Raw genomic sequence first — 17,713 nt, forward strand, 5'->3', positions numbered from 1 at the left:
GAGACGGGGTTTCACCGTGTTAGCCAGGATGGTCTCGATCTCCTGACCTCGTGATCCACCCGTCTCGGCCTCCCAAAGTGCTGGGATTACAGGCTTGAGCCACCGAGCCCGGCCGGAAAATAATTCATTTCTAACACTGGCTGCATTATATAGCTATATCTTTCTGCATTATCTAACTTTTCCACTGCCTCTTATCCATATATATTATTCTTCTTTGTTACTTTTCTGTATGTCTGTATCAAAAGCTCATTTAGGGGACTCAACAGCAGTGAGGCTTAAAGAAGATGGAAAAAAGCACTAGGGTACTTTGCCACAATCGTACATTAGCTGAAAAATATGTGCAAAAATGTGAATTTACCCAGGAAGACATCAGATAGGAGTATTTGTGTCTTAATACAATCTTTCAGTTTAAAATAGAAAGTATCAGAAATTACATCTAGAGAGCTCTCATAAAACAAATGTTTATGATGTATCAATGGATAAACGCATCGTGGTATATTTGTACAATGGAATATTACACAGCAATAAAAAGAACTACTATTATATGCAACAGTAAGGATCCATTTCCAAAACATTATGTTGGGTGAAAGAAGTTGCATGCACACACACACACATGCACTGATCATGCACTGATGAGGTTGAGGACATGCTACCCCAAAATATGGCACCTTGTCATTTGAGGAAACAGAAGAAGCAGGAAGGTTACTCTCTGGCCTTTTCCTGTTCTTCTGCTCTGAAACATGTCACACAACTCTCACTCAAGAAGGATCCTCCCTATATCTGGAGGACACAACTGCCCTTATCTCCAAAGACAGGGATAGAGAGAAGAATCTGAACAAACAGACCTCGCTATGTTTTCCCAGTTTATTACCATTAGATCATACCCCCTTTGTCCAGTCATACTTCTCCACAACTGTCCACCTCTTCATCATACTGAGCATAAAATATACAGGTTTCCCTTTTTCTTTTGGTTTTTATTGCTAAAGGCTTGTGTGTCACATAAAACTTGTATTAAATATATGTGTATGCTTTTCTCTTGTTAATTTGTCTGTTGTTATCGGAGTTTCAGCCATGAGTCCAGCAATAGATGAGAAAAGTCTTTACTCCCCTACTATGCACATAGATACACACACACACACACAGAGAGAGAGAGAGAGAGAGAGAGATACTGTACAATTCCATGCATACATAATTCTTTGAAGTACAATAGAAAAAATGTATTTACTGTACGATATATAAATAATTATATTTATATAAAGTGAAAGATAAGTCAACAGTAACCTCTATCAGTGACAGGAAATGGAACCCTGAGGATCTATCTGGTGTGATAAAAATACTTTATGTCTTGCTTTGTGTAGTGGTTACCTTGGTGAATACGTACATCAAATGTCATCGAGTGGTACACTTAAGACTTGCTTATCTTAGTCTATGCTAATTACACTCCAAGAAAAAGTTTAACAATAACAATAATCAAAGGCAACAACATACAAAAATAAGTGTCTTTAATAAAGAAATGTGTCTAAGAACAGTTAAGAAAAACAAATGGTATCTTTTGTCAGTTTTTTTCTTTAGCCCTAATAAGTTAAGGAACTTGTTGGCTTTTGTGTAAAGTTTACTAATGGCATCAGGCAGGCTGAACCTAAGTAGATACATTCAAACGGTAAATAAGTCCTAGACTCTTTTGCCATACTGTAGACATTCTGGTTTCTAGGCAGTCTAGGATAAATTCTCAACTCCACTAGATATCTCAGAAAGACTAGTCTCAGCTCTAGGTTGATATCAAATGCTAGAACCCATATCCCAAAGACTCAGAGTGGTCCATTTTGCTATAGGTCTCAAGAGGGCATGAATACAGACCATGATGTGGTTTCTGTCAACATCTCCATCACATATCTGAAGTCTTTCATGTTCTCCAGCTTATCCCAACAAACATGTTGACATACTGATACTTTTGGCTCTTTGTAAATTCTGTCCCCCTTAAATGAACCCTTCCGCCCTTATTTCTTAGTTCAACTATTAAGTGTTCTTTAAGGCGTCACTCTGATGTTGCCTACTTTTTTCAGCTAATACCCCTCTATCTACTGGTGTACACACAACCCCCTAAGCTTATCTCTATTATCACAATCCATCCTTTGACATTATAATGGTTTGATTATTTTTGTTTGATTTCCCAAATTAATCATGGGTTCCTTTAAAATAGGGACAGTATCTTATTTCTTTATTGCTAGGACCTACTGATATGTCTAGGTTGAACTCAATTAAAGTTTATTGAAGACAAGTTCAATGAAACAACCTCAAAAACTCACAAGTTGGACCACCCTATGTCTCTTGCCAAAACCTCCTAAAATCCAACGAGACAATTTGGCACTTTTGTCTGAAATGTGAATTCAAAGAAAAAAGCAGTCAGCTCTTTTTGCAATATAAAAGAGGATGGAGTATTAAGAGGTTAGCAAAGTAATTTTCTCAGACAAATTACAAATAGTACAGTAAATTTAGTCTTTGGAAACAGTATGCAAAACATCCCCCTTTTACAATTGACTAAGTAAAAAACAGTTTCTACTTAAAGTTAGAAGAAGGTCATTTTAACTTTAAAATTTCAATTAACCTATAGCACACACCTAATATCGGGAATATACTCAGCCTAAAAGACACTCACCTTATTTAGATGTTTTTTTTCTTCCCTTTTCCAAATGAGAAGAGATTAACCAGCATCTAATTTTTGTTAAAGAACATTAAAAAACCCCTTCAACCTCCCGAATTTATAAATGACTTTTCTTCCAGCTGTCCATTTGGCTAACTTAATGGCCCTTTCAATTCCCTCTACTGATTTGCTTTCATATTAAGCCCTGGATTTAATAGTTTCAAGCACTTCTTTCTTATTGTTGTCACTCAATCCAAACTAATTATACTTTCTTGCTGCACTAGGTACAGTTCTTCACAGCCCATAGGTAAGTTTGTGAGCTCATGGCATGACCATGCAAGGAAGAGAAGTCTTAGCCCCAATCTTTATTTAATTCCTTCTCCTCAGTGACGGACCAAGTTCCTGCTTTCCTAAATGGTAAAAACAGATAAAAACTGATTTCTTGTCCTTGTGATTAAAAAAAATCACAGCCCATAGGTTCTTCACAGCCCATAGGTAAGTTTGTGAGCTCATGGCATGACCGTTGCAAGGAAGAGAAGTCTTAGCCCCAGTCTTTATTTAATTCCTTCTCCTCAGTGATGGAGCAAGTTCCTGCTTTCCTAAATGGTAAAAACAGATAAAAATTGTTTTCTTGTCCTTGTGATTAAAAAAAAAAACAACAACAAATTGCTGATGTCCTTAAAAGGGAAAAAAGGTACATTGTGGACAAGTTTCACAACAATTCGTTTTAGCAGCAGCTGATTCCAAAGATAGGACAAACGTTCAAAATGTTAAGATGCCTGTGATATTTTTCCCCCTTTTCTTACTCGGTTTGTAGATTTCTTCTTTCCAGATTTAGATTTTAGACTTCACCTTTAGTTGGCTCCCTTTCTTGTTCTTCTTCAACCTCTCCTCTAATAATGCCATTGTTGTTTATCCTCTACATGAATAAAATCAAGAGAGGTATTTTAAGATCTTAAATTTGTTGTTTAATCATTTTAACTTTTGTACCCATAACTTCAAGAAGCTGTAATCCCTTCTCTTTATTCCCTCACCTCTTCTTGACAGCAGTCTTTCAAGTTCTTTTTATCTACCTTGCACAGTTGTTTTTTTCCATAGAAAATCAGAGAATTCTAGGGCTAAAAAACATTCTCAATAACCTCTTAATCCTGTCCACTCGTTTTCTATTTGACAGCACTAGAATAGACTGTCCAAAACATCTATCCATGCCTACTTAGCACTCTAGCTACTTTTTGTCACAACCAACACTGGAACTTATGTGGGTTAACTCCAGAACCAATCTGTTTTCTCTGTTCTTAGCAATACAGAGTAATTGGTGGTGATTATAGGACTACAAGTAAACTGAATCATGCTGTTAAGATAGCAAAATACCTGCCTCACTTAAGTTTCTCTTAAGTTTTTGCTCAATCTGTATGTCTCAACATGACCTCATATGCAAAATTAACTTGGTATTCTAGAGGACAGTATTATTATTTATTCTATGTAATTATGACCTTTTGTCATTGACAATGGCCTATTCTTCAGAGATACTCAAAAGTTCTATATGACTGTAGTTCTCCTTCCTTAAGGTCTGTGGTGTGCTCATATAAAAATTGGGAAGAGGTTGGTGGGAGTTCTAGAGGATGATATTCACTATAGACACATCACCCCATTCGTTTTTATATCCACTTCACCAGACTTTTTCCAATCACTAAGATGTAATAAGCCTACATTAAAAATCACCAATGATGTAGAGACATTGTCAAGTTGAATGGTCATTTCTCAGTACTTCTACCTGACTTCACAGCAGTACGTGACGAAGTTGATGAAATCGCTCCAGTCTAAAAACAGTTACGTCACCTGGTTTCCAATAAATTATACTCATGTTATTTTTGTTTTCCCTTACTGGCCAGTTTGGCTTCTCTTTTTCTTCTCCTCGTGATGACAGAATATTCTAGCAAGTGTCCTTTGGTCCCCTATTTTCTATATTACTTAAATACCATCTACATTTCAATGACTCCATAAAATTGAATTTTGTTTCCAGATGTCTCCCATAAATTCCAGGCTTATGTACCCAGTTGCTTACTTATTTGCCTACCTTCAGATATTGAGATACTTGGATAGATACTTGGATGTCTAATAAGTATCTCAAACTCAACACATTCAAAATTGGCATTGCTGTTTGTCCCCTTAAAACCTGCTCTAATGATAGTATTCTCCATCTCAGTTGATCATAATTCCATCTCTCTAGTTATGCAAGTAAAAAACCTTGCAATCATTCTTATATGTTTTTTCCTGCTCTAAACTTCTGCTGACTTTAGCTTCAAACTATATTTTAAATCCAGACATATCTCTATCTTCAGCATTACCACCCTGGTTCACCCTACGATCATCTCTCATTTGTTTTTTGTTGTGGTTGTTTCTTTGTTTTGGGGGCAATAACCTCATACCAGCCTCCTAGATATTATCCTTCTTACCCTATATTGTATATTCAGCCTAACTGCCAATATAATCCTTTAAGTACATAAGACAGATCAGGTTATTCCTGTGCTCAAACCCTACAATGGTCTCCTAATGGAATAGCAAAGTACATGCAATCGCCTGCATGGTCCATGAGATCTGACCCTCCTATTATATCCTGACTTCATCTCCCTCTTCCTCACTCTGCTCCAGCTCATCAGTTTCTGTTCTGTTTCTCACCCATGCCTAGTGTACTCCTTCATTAGGACCCTTGCACTATTTTCTATGCCCAATACACTCTTTCCCTGATAGATACTTGGATAATTCCTTTATTTATTCAAATCACTTATCAAAAGACATCTTGATGAGAGTATCTTGATCACTGCATTTAAAATTGCAGCACCCCTGACCACTGATGATTTCCCTTTTCCTGCTCTATTTTTTCTTACTTTATAGCACTTGTCAGGTGTAATGTTAGCAAAATGGCAGAGTAGGCAGCTCTAAGCTCCTGTCCTGCCACAGAAATATTGAAAAACAAGTAGAAAGTGTCAAAACCAATTTTGTCAGAATGCTGAAAAGTCAAAGGTTTACAGCAACCAAGTGAACATTAAATCAAGAAAAAGAAAAATAGGATGGGAAAGCTTTGTGACATTTTTACTTGTCTTTGTCCCACCTCCTACCAAGGCTTAGCAGTAGCCCTGAGAACAGAGGTCAATGTGTCCATTGTGGGATCCTCATATAGGGTTCCAGAGGGAATAAAGATGAATTTATTCACAAATTATTCTATTTGTCTGTTCTAATTTGTCTGGGGGATACCTGAAGGATGGACAAAGTTTATTTGTTTCTTTTTCACCTAACGCAGAACTTCCCAGGTTGGAGAATAGGGAGGCATTGCTTGAAAACACTATGAGGTGAATGAAAAACCCACAGCCACCTGGGGCTAAGGATTAGAGTTGACGCATGCAATGTACAGCATTAAGCCTAGGAGAAAAAGCTAGAAAGAGTTCTTTTGAAAAATGAGGGCACTGAAAATTACCTACGTGTAATAGAGAATTTAGAAACCCATGTGCATGTCCAGGGCAGGATGTGCACTCAGAAAAGACCTGAGAAGACCTTAAGCTTGACCTAGGTCAGTGCAAGCAGGAAGTGAAAGATAAGGCAGAGTTATGAGGGGCCTAACTAAGGGTTGACGGAGTGTCCCAGCACAAGGCCAATCAGCAAAAACTGGGAGTGATTTGTTTTGTTTTGTTGTTGTTGTTGTTTTGTTTTCTTTCTAATAGTCCTGACATTTAGAGAAATCTCTGACGAGACACTGGTTGAGTATAAGGTAAAAAAACAGATTTCAGTAATCACACATGACAAAGAATACAATCTTTGCAGAAATCGTTTGGAAAAATCACTAAACAAACATGAATGTAGCCTTCAACAATCAAGAACATTACACTAAAGGGAAGGTGGAAAATCCTATTTCTAGAGCTACTACATCGTAAGATTCCAATGCCAAAGATTTCACAACAGAAAAATATAAAAACACAAATAAATAGGAAGATACAACTTATTAAAAGGGAGGAAAAATGGACAGAAACTGTCCATTAAGAAGCCCAGACACTGGACTTACTAAACAAAGAATTTCAATCAATTATCTTAAATATCTCAAAGAGCAACAGGAAACCATGGACAAAGAACTAAGGGAAAACAGGAAAAAAAGATATGACCAAAATAAAAAATATCAATAAAGAATAGAAATTACCGCTTTTACCACCTCCTATTATTGTACATAATTTACTTATTTATTGTGCCTATTGATTATCATCTGTCTACTTCTGCTAGAGTGTAAATTTATAAGTTAGCAAAGATCTCTGTTTTATGGTCACCAGCAATTGACCATAGTCAGGTCTGACAGTTAACATTTGAAAGCTGGATGAATGTTATCTTCCCTATCCGACAGCCCATTACTTATAACTTTGCAATATATAGAGATGCTAATGATGATGTGATGACAGTGAAATCAATTTTTAGGGGGAGGGAGAAAGACGAGGGATACAATATTACAATGTGGATATGATAACTTAGGGAGAAAGTTGCTGCTGACATAGTTGAACTCTTGAGCACACATTATCCACACAATCAGTTCTCAATTGGGCAAGGGTCACATGAAACTCATGGTTTTAAGCTGCGAGGTATTAAATGATTTTATGGGAAAAATCTACTCAGTGTCAGATGTGCTTATTCAATGAAATCCTCCAATAATATTATTGGTGTCAAATTTCCTAGACCTGAGAAATGTTTTATCAAGACACTGGCATTCTGCTTTTCTTCTTTAGAATTAAAATTTAGGATACCAATATTTATACATTTCTAATTTCAATACAAAGGGTATTTGTTTAAAATATTAAATCTCTCTGCCTCTCTCTCTCCATTTTACAACTTTGTTGCCACTCATGAACTACAAGCTATACTGACTTCATGATTTTAAGAGCATTCATTAGTTTATATTTTCCCTTAGGGACAACTCTTGCATGGATATTTTCACATAGTTCATAATTTCTATAAAAAAGGCATGTGAAATAGCTTCACTTTATAATAGAAATTTACCAAAATAATATTTCCTGTGGTGATAAATATAGGTATATATATTAATAGTAAAGGTAACAATCTATCTTGAAGCTATCTGAACTTTCACTCTATAGTAATAAGACTTATAGTTCATATTTTTAAAAAATCATTATTTTGTAAAGCCCATTTATTCAACAGCTATTTTGTGAGAGTCCATTAATTTACAGGTATTATTCAAGTGCTGGGTATATAGAGGTGAATAAGACGGGTATTTTATTAAGAATACCTTAGGTTACATATAACAAAATAGCTTAAAAGTGCCTTAAAGATAACAGTGATTTTTCTAACATAAGAACAAATACTAATGTAGAGAATTCCAGGATTGGTTCAACAGCTTAAGTAAGCCATCATGGGCCTAGGCTTTTTGCTTTTTCCGTCTGTCTTTTCTGCCTTCCTCCGGTATTAATATTTCCTTTCTGTGAAGATGGCTACAGAAGCTCCAAGTGTCCTGTCCTCACGTGATAACATTAAAAATAGGAGGACAGGCTGGGTGTGGTGGCTCACACCTGTAATCCCAGCACTTTGGGGGGCTGAGGAGGGCGGACTGCCTGAGGTCAGGAGTTCGAGACCAGCCTGACCAACATGGTGAAACCCCATCTCTACTAAAAATACAAAAACTAGCTGGGCATGGTGGCAGGCGCCTACAATCCCAGTTACTTGGGGAGGCTGAGGGAGAAGAATTGTTTGAACCAGGGAGATGGAGGTTGCAGTGAGCCGAGATCACATCACTGCATTCCAGCCTGGGTGACAGAGACTCAGAAAATAAAATAATAATAATAATAATAAATAAAAAATAAAACAAAACAAAAACAAAACCAAAAAAACAGGAGGAGAAGGCAGGAGTTTCCCATGTGAGAAGGGTCACTGCATGCCCTGGTTTGGCTGGGACAATCACAGTTTATGGCCCTTTTACTTCTAAGGTGTTCTGGTTTGGATAAAATGTTATATAGTTGTCCTATTAACATGACTTTTTTTTTTTTTTTTTTCCTAAGGGAGGGAAATATCTCTATGAAGTTCCCTCAGATAATGTCATCATGCATCCCAATAGTCAGGATTAAGTCACCTGTTCATCCTCTAACTGCAGGGAAGGCTGGGTAAGTCAGCATTTGACATTTTAAACCAACATATTGGGAGAAGTTTTCTGCTTATCAAAAAGGCCAAGAGAATGTCAAGAACATCAGTCACAAATGACAAATCCACAGCCTCCTTGAGGTAACTGGAATTTCACCAAGCCACACTCTGCAGGAATAATCTAATAATATCACTATACCCTACCAAGCCCCAGGGACACTTTCCCACATGGCTCTTGCAGTATGGCTCCAAAGGGTGTCCACATACTTCTCTGGAATGAGTCCACTGGTTATCTCCCTTCCTTTTGAGGAACTGCTTTCTTCCTCTGGGATCTTCTGGCCACAGTAGCACTGCCAAGACATTGCCAAGTAGCATGTTTTCTACTGAACCTGGAAGCCCCTCCTTTGCACTGCTGCCAAGACACCACATATGGTGTCAAAGCTGTTCAGACATCTGTGGCAAGGTAGGGGACAGGGCATCTCTCATCATTGATTGCCCTCTGTTAGAAAGTTCCAAAGCACTGCTACTAGTGTCCTAAATGCTACCAAAGATTTCCATTAAACAGAGCTGGAGGGAGATAGGACTTGAGATTTATCAATATTCAGTTCTCCTTTATTTTCATAAAGAAACTCCTTGAAAAGAAAATTTGCTATGACTTTGTTATTGGTTAATGATAGAGGAGGAGAAATCATGGACATTTCTTATAGGTAAAGGCATTTGTGAGTAGTGTATGTGAATCTACTACTCTCTTTCCAAAGCTGTACAGTGGTGAAAGAAGAATGTGTTGAAGCTGGGTGCAGTGGCACATGCCTGTAATCCTAACAATTTGGGAAGCTGAGGTGGGTGGATGACTTGAGGTCAGGAGTTCAAGCACAGCCTGGCCAACATGGTGAAACCCTGTCTCTTCTAAAAATACAAAAATTAGCCAAGTGTCGTGACATGCCTGCAGTTCCAGCTACTCAGGGAGGCTGAGGCAGGAGAATCACTTAAACTCGAGAGGCGGAAGTTGCAATGAGCCAAGACTGCACCACTGCATTCCAGCTTGGGTGACAGAGCGAGACTCCATCTCAAAAAAAAAAAAAAAAAAAAAAATATTGAAACACAAGTGCCATAAGATTGATATGGCCTAGATTGTGGAACAAATACAGGGAGGATAAATGCCCTGGGAAGTCTCCTAGAACCACAGAAGACTTTACCTGGGTGAGAAATATTCACGCATTCTGTTAGTCCATTGGGAGCCTATCGGTTGCCACTATGTAGCTTAGCCTATCAGACGGAGATCCTTTCTTATGTATGGTCTGTCTGCCTGTTCCCTGTGGGATTGCACCTGTGAGTCCAATGGATGCTGGCCTTGGAAGAGGGAAGTTTGTCTTTTCCTTTTGACAATGAAAACTTACTTATTGGGTCTGCCTCATTTTATCATTCTTCCTGTAGAAGAAGTTCTCTCTCAAAGCTCTTCTCAATTCTCAATTAGATTTCTGGAGAATGATCACATAGTTCATCAACATTTCCCAGGTATATTTGAATCTATCTTTTTTAAAAAGCTTTTTCTCTTTACTATTTTATTCTTGACCCCAGGACTTGTTCATAAAGGATAAATATATCATTTAGATCCTGCTTAATAACCTTGATGTATACAAAGAGTTACTAATTATATGTGACAGATGCTTCAAAGTGGAATAGACACAGCATGCCTGAAGGGATGAGATGTGGAACAAGGCTGACATGATGAGGGAAGGAAAGCAGGGAAGGGTAGATGAGATGTATAATGAGGCTCGGAGAATGCAGAGATCTCATGAGAGAGGGATAAGGGAAGGGAGAAAAAAGAGAGTGGCAATGATGCAGAATCAATGGCACTTGGATAGGATATAACTCAGAAACCATACAAAGTTGAACAAAAGGCCCTGAAGAAGTCTTCAGCCATGTTTTCAAGTAGTTTTGGTTCAACCATATTTTTTCAAGTAGTTGCACGAGACAGAAATTCACTCTGCCACAAATAGCAGGAGTGTAGGTTTATCATGTAGTATCTCACCGCTCTCTTATCAAACAAGGTGATAGGGCCAAAAGGCATATGCATTGTTTAGAAGCAGCACTGTGGTTCAAGGCAATATTTTCTTTTTTTTTTTCTCATTCACCCAGAAAAACCCTGTGACACAGGTGGACCATTGCAGGTAATCAAGGGAAGCTAAAGTAGGGCATATCTAAATTGGAGCCAGAAATATTTTAGTTCAGATCTTCACAGCTTTGATCTTTCCACTTTTAGGGAAAATAAAAAATTCATTCAATCATAAAGTAAAAATCATTACTATTTTTAAAAAAGCTAGCTCTTTAATGCTGGGTCCAGGGTATTTTTTGTCTACTCCTATATACATTGCAGATTTAACTCATGAACCAAGCTGTTCTACAGTCCCATTTGAAAATCATCACCAATTGTAAGAGTCATTATAGTTAGCTTTGAAAATCTACCCTTCATTATACTAGCTTCCTAGTGTTAATGAGTATGGAAGAGATGAAAAGATGCTGGTCCATGACCCTTGTTGGCCATAATTAGAGGATGCCTAGGACAGCCTACTCTCAGAGAAGCAGAGCACTTTGGAGGATGAAGAGTTGAAGGCGATGTGGGCCATTAGTACTCTGCGGATTCCTTGGAGGCTGGAGAGGATTATTAAGAGTCTAGTTAATGGGGCAACACATGAGTGAGGAAATGCCAGGGATTCCTTGGCTCATCAGACAATGCAGACAAACTAAAAATTACAGAAGTGTTTTGGCTCAGGAGCTGGAGGAGTGCTGCCAAGTTCTAGAGACATTCCCCAGATTTCCCATAAACACTGGGCAGCCAGCGGGACCGCAGCCACCCCTCCAGGAAACTGGATCCTTTCATCATTAAATCGAAAGGGGGAAAATTACACCTTTGTTTAAGAAACATTGAAGTTCCCTTTTTCCATAAATGGAGAATAAGTACAGATAGAAGAGAAAGGCCACTTTCAAAGAGGCAATAAATCTGCCAACATTTTGGTCTCACACAATTTCTGGTTATTTTGATGCATATTCAGAAAAATGCCAGCCAAAAATCCAGATGTTTGCTGAACATAGTCATGACATGGATCTAAAGGGGGAAAAAAAAGGTAGATTGCTGATTGGCTTTTCCCTTACATCTGAGGGTATAGCATTATACAATACAGTCAAAGATATAGGAATGTAGCAGTACCATGAATATTTGAAAAACAAGCCCAGCATAATTCCATGTAAACATCTGCAAAACAGGAAAAAGATAAAAAGAAACAGACAAGAAAACAAGCAAATGACTGTAGGGAAGGATAGGAAAACTTACTTGCCCACACAGGCTATACTCCATTTATAGTTTTATTTTAGATATTTCACAGTTTTGTCCAGAAGCTTTAGCACAACTGAATGCATTTCTTCTTTTTATTTTTTTATTTTTACTTTCATAGAAGTGACACTGTAAATGCACAGCCACTATCTTAATGTTCTGTCTGCTATGAAAGTGAACAAAACTTGGTTGCTCTTTGTAAGAAATGCACCTAGGCAATATGGCTAGATGGAAGCCACACCATTTTTGTACATGGCCACAAAAAAATCTTCACTCTTCTCTGGGTGAGATTAGAAAATTTCATATGAACTGTTGCGATTCCATCACATTCTAATATTGTTTTTCTTAACATTGCTCTCTAATTTCATTGTTTGGAATCTTAATTTTTATTTTGCTAGTTCATGATGCTGTTCCTTGATTTTGTAAAGTTGTTTATTTCTATATCTACATGAAAATAGTATTTTCTCTCAATAATTTATAAAACCTTTGAGATAACCCAGTAAGTTCCCCAAAATGTCAGGCATCAGGGGTTAATGGTCATGGAATATGTGCATTGTGTCTACATGGCATCTACAGCCTAGGAAGAGAGGACTTCAGTTGAAGCCCTGAAAGTTCTTCCTTTGCCTTGAATCTCACCCAACGCTTGCCCTTCACCCCTCCTTACAGTCATCTAAGTGAGCCTGTAATCTTTCCAACGCCCCCACAATCACATCTGACACACTCAGATGCTCTTCAGATTTTCAGCATAAAGTACAAACTCCTTAGTATAGTTTTCAAGACCCTTTGCAATGCAACTTCTGGCCCACTTTCAAATAGATTTTGTGCCAGGTCCTTATAAGATCTGGGATTCCTCCATCCCTCCAGATACATAATCACTTAAGAATGTGTTTGAGCACCTACAACTTTCAGCAAAGAGCCACGTGCTGGGGTAAGATGGTGCATAATAGAGACATTTCTAGACAGAGACAAGTCAACAGTAGGAGTTCCAACAGTAGGAGATTTGTGGGATGCCATAGAAGGAATGGAAGGGGCTTCTAACCCAGGCTTGGTTGGGGTGAGATGGTCACAGATCGCTCCTATGAAAAATTAACATCTAAGATGAGACCCCCAAAATAAATAGAAGTCAATCAGCCCAACAGTGTAGCAACGATTAGTACTCTAAAAGAGGAAAAGGTCTCCCCAGTGTCTTGTAAATAGGAACATTCTTAAAGAACTGGAAGGATTTCAAGAAGGCAGGAGTGCAGGACAGTGCTGCAGAATGAATTATTTGTATATTCCCCAATGTGTTCTGTTCCTTCATTTCTCTGCATCTCCCACGGAACTTTTGTCCCAGTTATCACTTCTTGCATCCAAGGATATCTTCCCCAACTACATCACCACCCTAGGAAAGCCTCCATGGTAACTCTCTCTTTGTGTCCTCCATACTGTACTCACAATGGTTCCCATGTAGTCTCTGCTTGTTCTGCTGACACCTGTACTCAGGTCTGTGTGCTTTGAGGGTGAGAATTTTGAGTCCTCATCTTTTGTTTTCCTGACTCCTAGCACTGAGCAAGGCACAGAGAAGCTACACAGCTTTTCACAGCAAGGAGTGGAGAAGGTTAAAATATTGTCCTTTATTCTTGCAACTCATCTGCAAATGCATTGCTCTGGGTTGTAAGATAGGCAACCTTTTCTGGATATGTATTGGGGAATGAAATTAACTCAAAGCCTCCCAGTGAAAACATGGGTGACTCATGGGATCTTTATCTTCTCCAGATAACAGAAAGGAAACAGTGACAACCACAACCTGATTTGTCTAAAAAGCCTACACAGAACATGCAGCCTTCTGAGAAGAATAATTAATTAGATTTCAGTGGAGAGAGAATAGAAAATGCAAATATTTGATCCCTTTTTGAGTGAGAGGATAGAGTTCTTTTTAATGTGCAAAGCATGTTTTGGAGAATCTTTGGAGACATGGCGCATCGGAAAAGCAACATAAAGCAGGCTATCAGCAGAGGAGTCCCTTTTTCTTTACACAGTGTCTACTTTTAGAAATAACTTTTCTTTCCAAATTAAAGAATAACATAATCAGCAAATTTTGTTAGATTACAGGGTGGCAACAGACACCCTTTCCTACTTCTGTCTCTCTAAGTATCTTTGCAGTAGCAAGGAAGGCATAGAAAGAGGCATAAATTTAGAAAGGCAAGAAGACAGAATGAAAACAAAAGCGACCTAGGAAGGTGAGGGGAGGCTGGTGCCTGAGAGAGGTGGTGTACTGCATTCATTACAGCCTCCCTTAGCTGGAAGGGACCCTGACAGTTAAGGGGTGAAAAGGATTCTGTTGTTCTTCTGCTAAGGAAATAATGGATGCATTGCAAAGAGAAAGTATTCTCTTGGAAAATGTAGCTCACTTATACACACTTGGATGTGTTATTATTTTACTTATTAACGATAACGCTCTCCTCTCAGAAAGCTCCCGTGGCATGAATGAAAAATAAAGAATGTTTGCTAATCATGATATTATGAAAATAATATGATCTCCTCAAAAGAGGAATTTCAACTAAAAGAACAAACCATGTGTGTGGCCTCATTTGTATTTCATGGCTATAAGTTTGAAACAACCCCACATGAGTTTGGTAAAAAACCCAAACCCTCAAAAAAATCACATGCTTGGACCTTCAGCGTGGCACCAGAACCTCTCTCAGCAAACCTACTGCTGATTAAACCCATACCTTCCACCGTGGCTCGCTTGGGCTGAATGGTGATGGCCCCTTCTGCGATATCTTCATGCTGGTGCAGTGGGTTTATTTTGGATCCCCAGCTGTCTGATCCCACCCAAAGAAAATGGCCAACTTGGTCAGCTCTTTTGGCTGCTGCAAGGATCTGCCTGTGGAAAGAAATATGGAAAGTTATGTTAATGATAAAGAACATCAGCTGAATCCATGTATATTAACAGTCAGCAAAAAGAAAGGTACTATTATTTCTCAAAAAGTAAATAATTGCAAAAGACATGATAAAGAATTTATATCCCTAATATATAAAGATATTTTGTAAACCAATAATAAAAAAAGATAAAGCATCTTGAGAAACATGATCAAGTAATAGTAAACGTTAAAAGATAAAAAGAGAACTACAAATGTCCAGTAAGGTAAAGACACATATTTACATATGTTAGAAATGATGGAAATGCAAGTTAGACCAAGGTACCAAATTCATTTCTCATATTGGCCAAAATGTTTGCTTTAAGAGTTTTGGCTTGGGACTGGAGAAATGAGCACTCTCATTTACTGCTGATGGTATATATTATCTCTGAAAAGCAATATGATTATGAATTAAACAATTTATTTATTTATATAAACAGAACTCCATGTTAAACATGAAAAATTTATAACTTGTGTATGATTGAAAATATTATATATACATATCAGGACAATGAGGGCAAATAAAAGAAAAAGGGGAAATAGTTATTAATGAAAAAGTTATTGCAATAGTATTTTTGGAAGAGGGGATTGAGGATTAATGAGACGTAATTCCATTTTTAGAACAGAAAAAGCTACAACTGAAGCCCCTTTGGTGGGTAAGACCGCAGGGTAAGGGGTTTGTCTGTCTCTCGGGACTTGGGAGTATCAGGCACTACAGAGCTACAGGGCAAAATGCAGTGAAAGATTGTAAACAAGGTGACAAAGGCCAGTTCTATTTCTTTGTCTTCCAGGCAGGAAATGACAGTTTTCTTAAAAAAATAAAATAAATAAAAAATAAAAAAATAAAATAAAAAGGCAGCATAGGGAATAGGTTCTGATATTGTAAACACCAAAATGGTAAAAGGTGGATAAGAGATGGCGTGTTAAACCTGGAGATGGGGCTGGGAGGGAATGACTAAGTCAGTATAATAGAAATTGAAATATTAAGACACTCTAGGAATCTTAAACTTCTGCTCACAAAATGCTGGGAACTAGGGGTATGTTACTCCAAATAGAAAACATTTTTTCTGTAAAAATCTGATGCGTATCAGAAAGTAGACTCTCGATATTGTTATAAAGAAGTCCTCTAATGGAATGGTCAGTCTGACTACCTGGCAACCCCATCAGTTGTCATGCACTGCCCATGGGCACAGAGCTTTTTACTGCCTTACTCATATGTGAATTGCCAGAAGACACTCATTATTGAGGAAAATCTCCATGGTCAAATAGAAAAATTAACAAGGAAAAGGAAATGTGTGGGGTGGAGCAGAGATAACATACGGAAAAAAACCAAAGTAATAAACACATTTAAATGAGAATGATCGTATCTGTAATCAAGAACAATAAGAAAAAAAAAAAACAAGAAACAGCTCTTATTAAAAATATGAAATGAAAATTACATTAGCATAAAGTGCAGAAAATTCTCTAGAAAGCAAAACAACAAAAAGTTGGAAAATAAATAAGAAGAAATAAAATTATTTTTCCTCTTATCAATAATCAACCCAGGAAGACCTATATCCAGCTAACATTTAGAGAAAAAAAATGTACAGAGAAAATAGAGTAAATCTTTAAATATTATTTTTAATAAATAAAAATCCAAAAAATTGAAAATACAAGTTTTCAAATTTAAAAACCCAGCTGCATAATGGGAGGAAAATCAAGCATGTCATGAAATATAAGATCCCTGGAAATAATGAGAATGTTTTAAAAGCTCTTCAAGAGAAAATGAGAAGACATGAAAAAAAATAAGAAACGATATTATTAACCTCTCAAGAGGCCGGAAAAAAAAAAAAAAAAGATGGATGATGGCACAATGGCTTCAAAATTCTGACAAAAAGACTTTAAAATGTTAATATTTAACACACAAAGAATCCCAACACAAATAGAATTTGCATATTTGTTCAGTAGCTCTTTTAGATTTTTCCATCCACAATTAGAACCCTAAATTCCCTATAAGTTAAGAGTTCTGCAACTCATTAGTCACCACGGCTATTTGTTGTAAATGACTTCTTTACTAGGTATGATGCATTTATTAATAAAAATAAATATGATGCCACACGTTACCACCCTAACTACTAATTAAGGGTAGAGGCAGAATGAGAACATTTTTAGACATAAAATATATGAACAAGTTTTCCCTTAATTTACTCTTTAAAAAAAAAAAAAAAAAAGCTACAGGATATGCTCCAGCAAAATGAGGAAATAAATCAAGAATAAAATTCAGTTAGGGTCCAGAAAAAAAGGAAATGGTAAAACAAAGAGATTGAGAAGAAGAAACTCTTCAAATGATAATAACTGATCAAGATTAAAACAGAATGATGGAGATTTCAGGAAGGAAGTATTCAGGAAAAACAAGGCAACTCAGATAATCTTATATATGAATATACGGAGAAAAGTGAAAGGCCTATAACAACAATAGAAAAAATATTAAAGATAACCATCAAAGTATGAAGATTGTCATATTAACTTCCAAAAACAACAAAATGTTTTCCAGAAAAACAACTACCATAGAAAACATACTTGATGCTGTAGTGCATCATATTTATATCATCACAGTAATGTAAATACTGATTTTTGTTAAATTAAAACCTGATAGAATATTATGACTATAGAAATATAAATAAGTCATATTTAACATAAGAATTAGGTATTTAAAATTAATAATTCAAAAATTGC

At 37.1% G+C, this 17,713-nt stretch overlaps 1 protein-coding gene across 3 annotated transcripts in view; it reads right to left on the reverse strand.

The window, feature by feature from the left end:
- Nucleotides 1–17,713, reverse strand: part of GRM7 (glutamate metabotropic receptor 7) — an 889,769-nt gene that overhangs the window by 426,358 nt on the left and 445,698 nt on the right. For all 3 annotated transcript variants that reach the window (XM_025375788.1, XM_025375787.1, XM_025375786.1), the window contains exon 4: nucleotides 14,810–14,964. In XM_025375788.1, the coding sequence (XP_025231573.1) occupies nucleotides 14,810–14,964 (155 nt within the window). The remainder of the gene's footprint in view (nucleotides 1–14,809; nucleotides 14,965–17,713) is intronic.

Source organism: Theropithecus gelada, chromosome 2 (assembly GCF_003255815.1).
Source record: "Theropithecus gelada isolate Dixy chromosome 2, Tgel_1.0, whole genome shotgun sequence".
Lineage (NCBI taxonomy): Eukaryota > Metazoa > Chordata > Mammalia > Primates > Cercopithecidae > Theropithecus > Theropithecus gelada.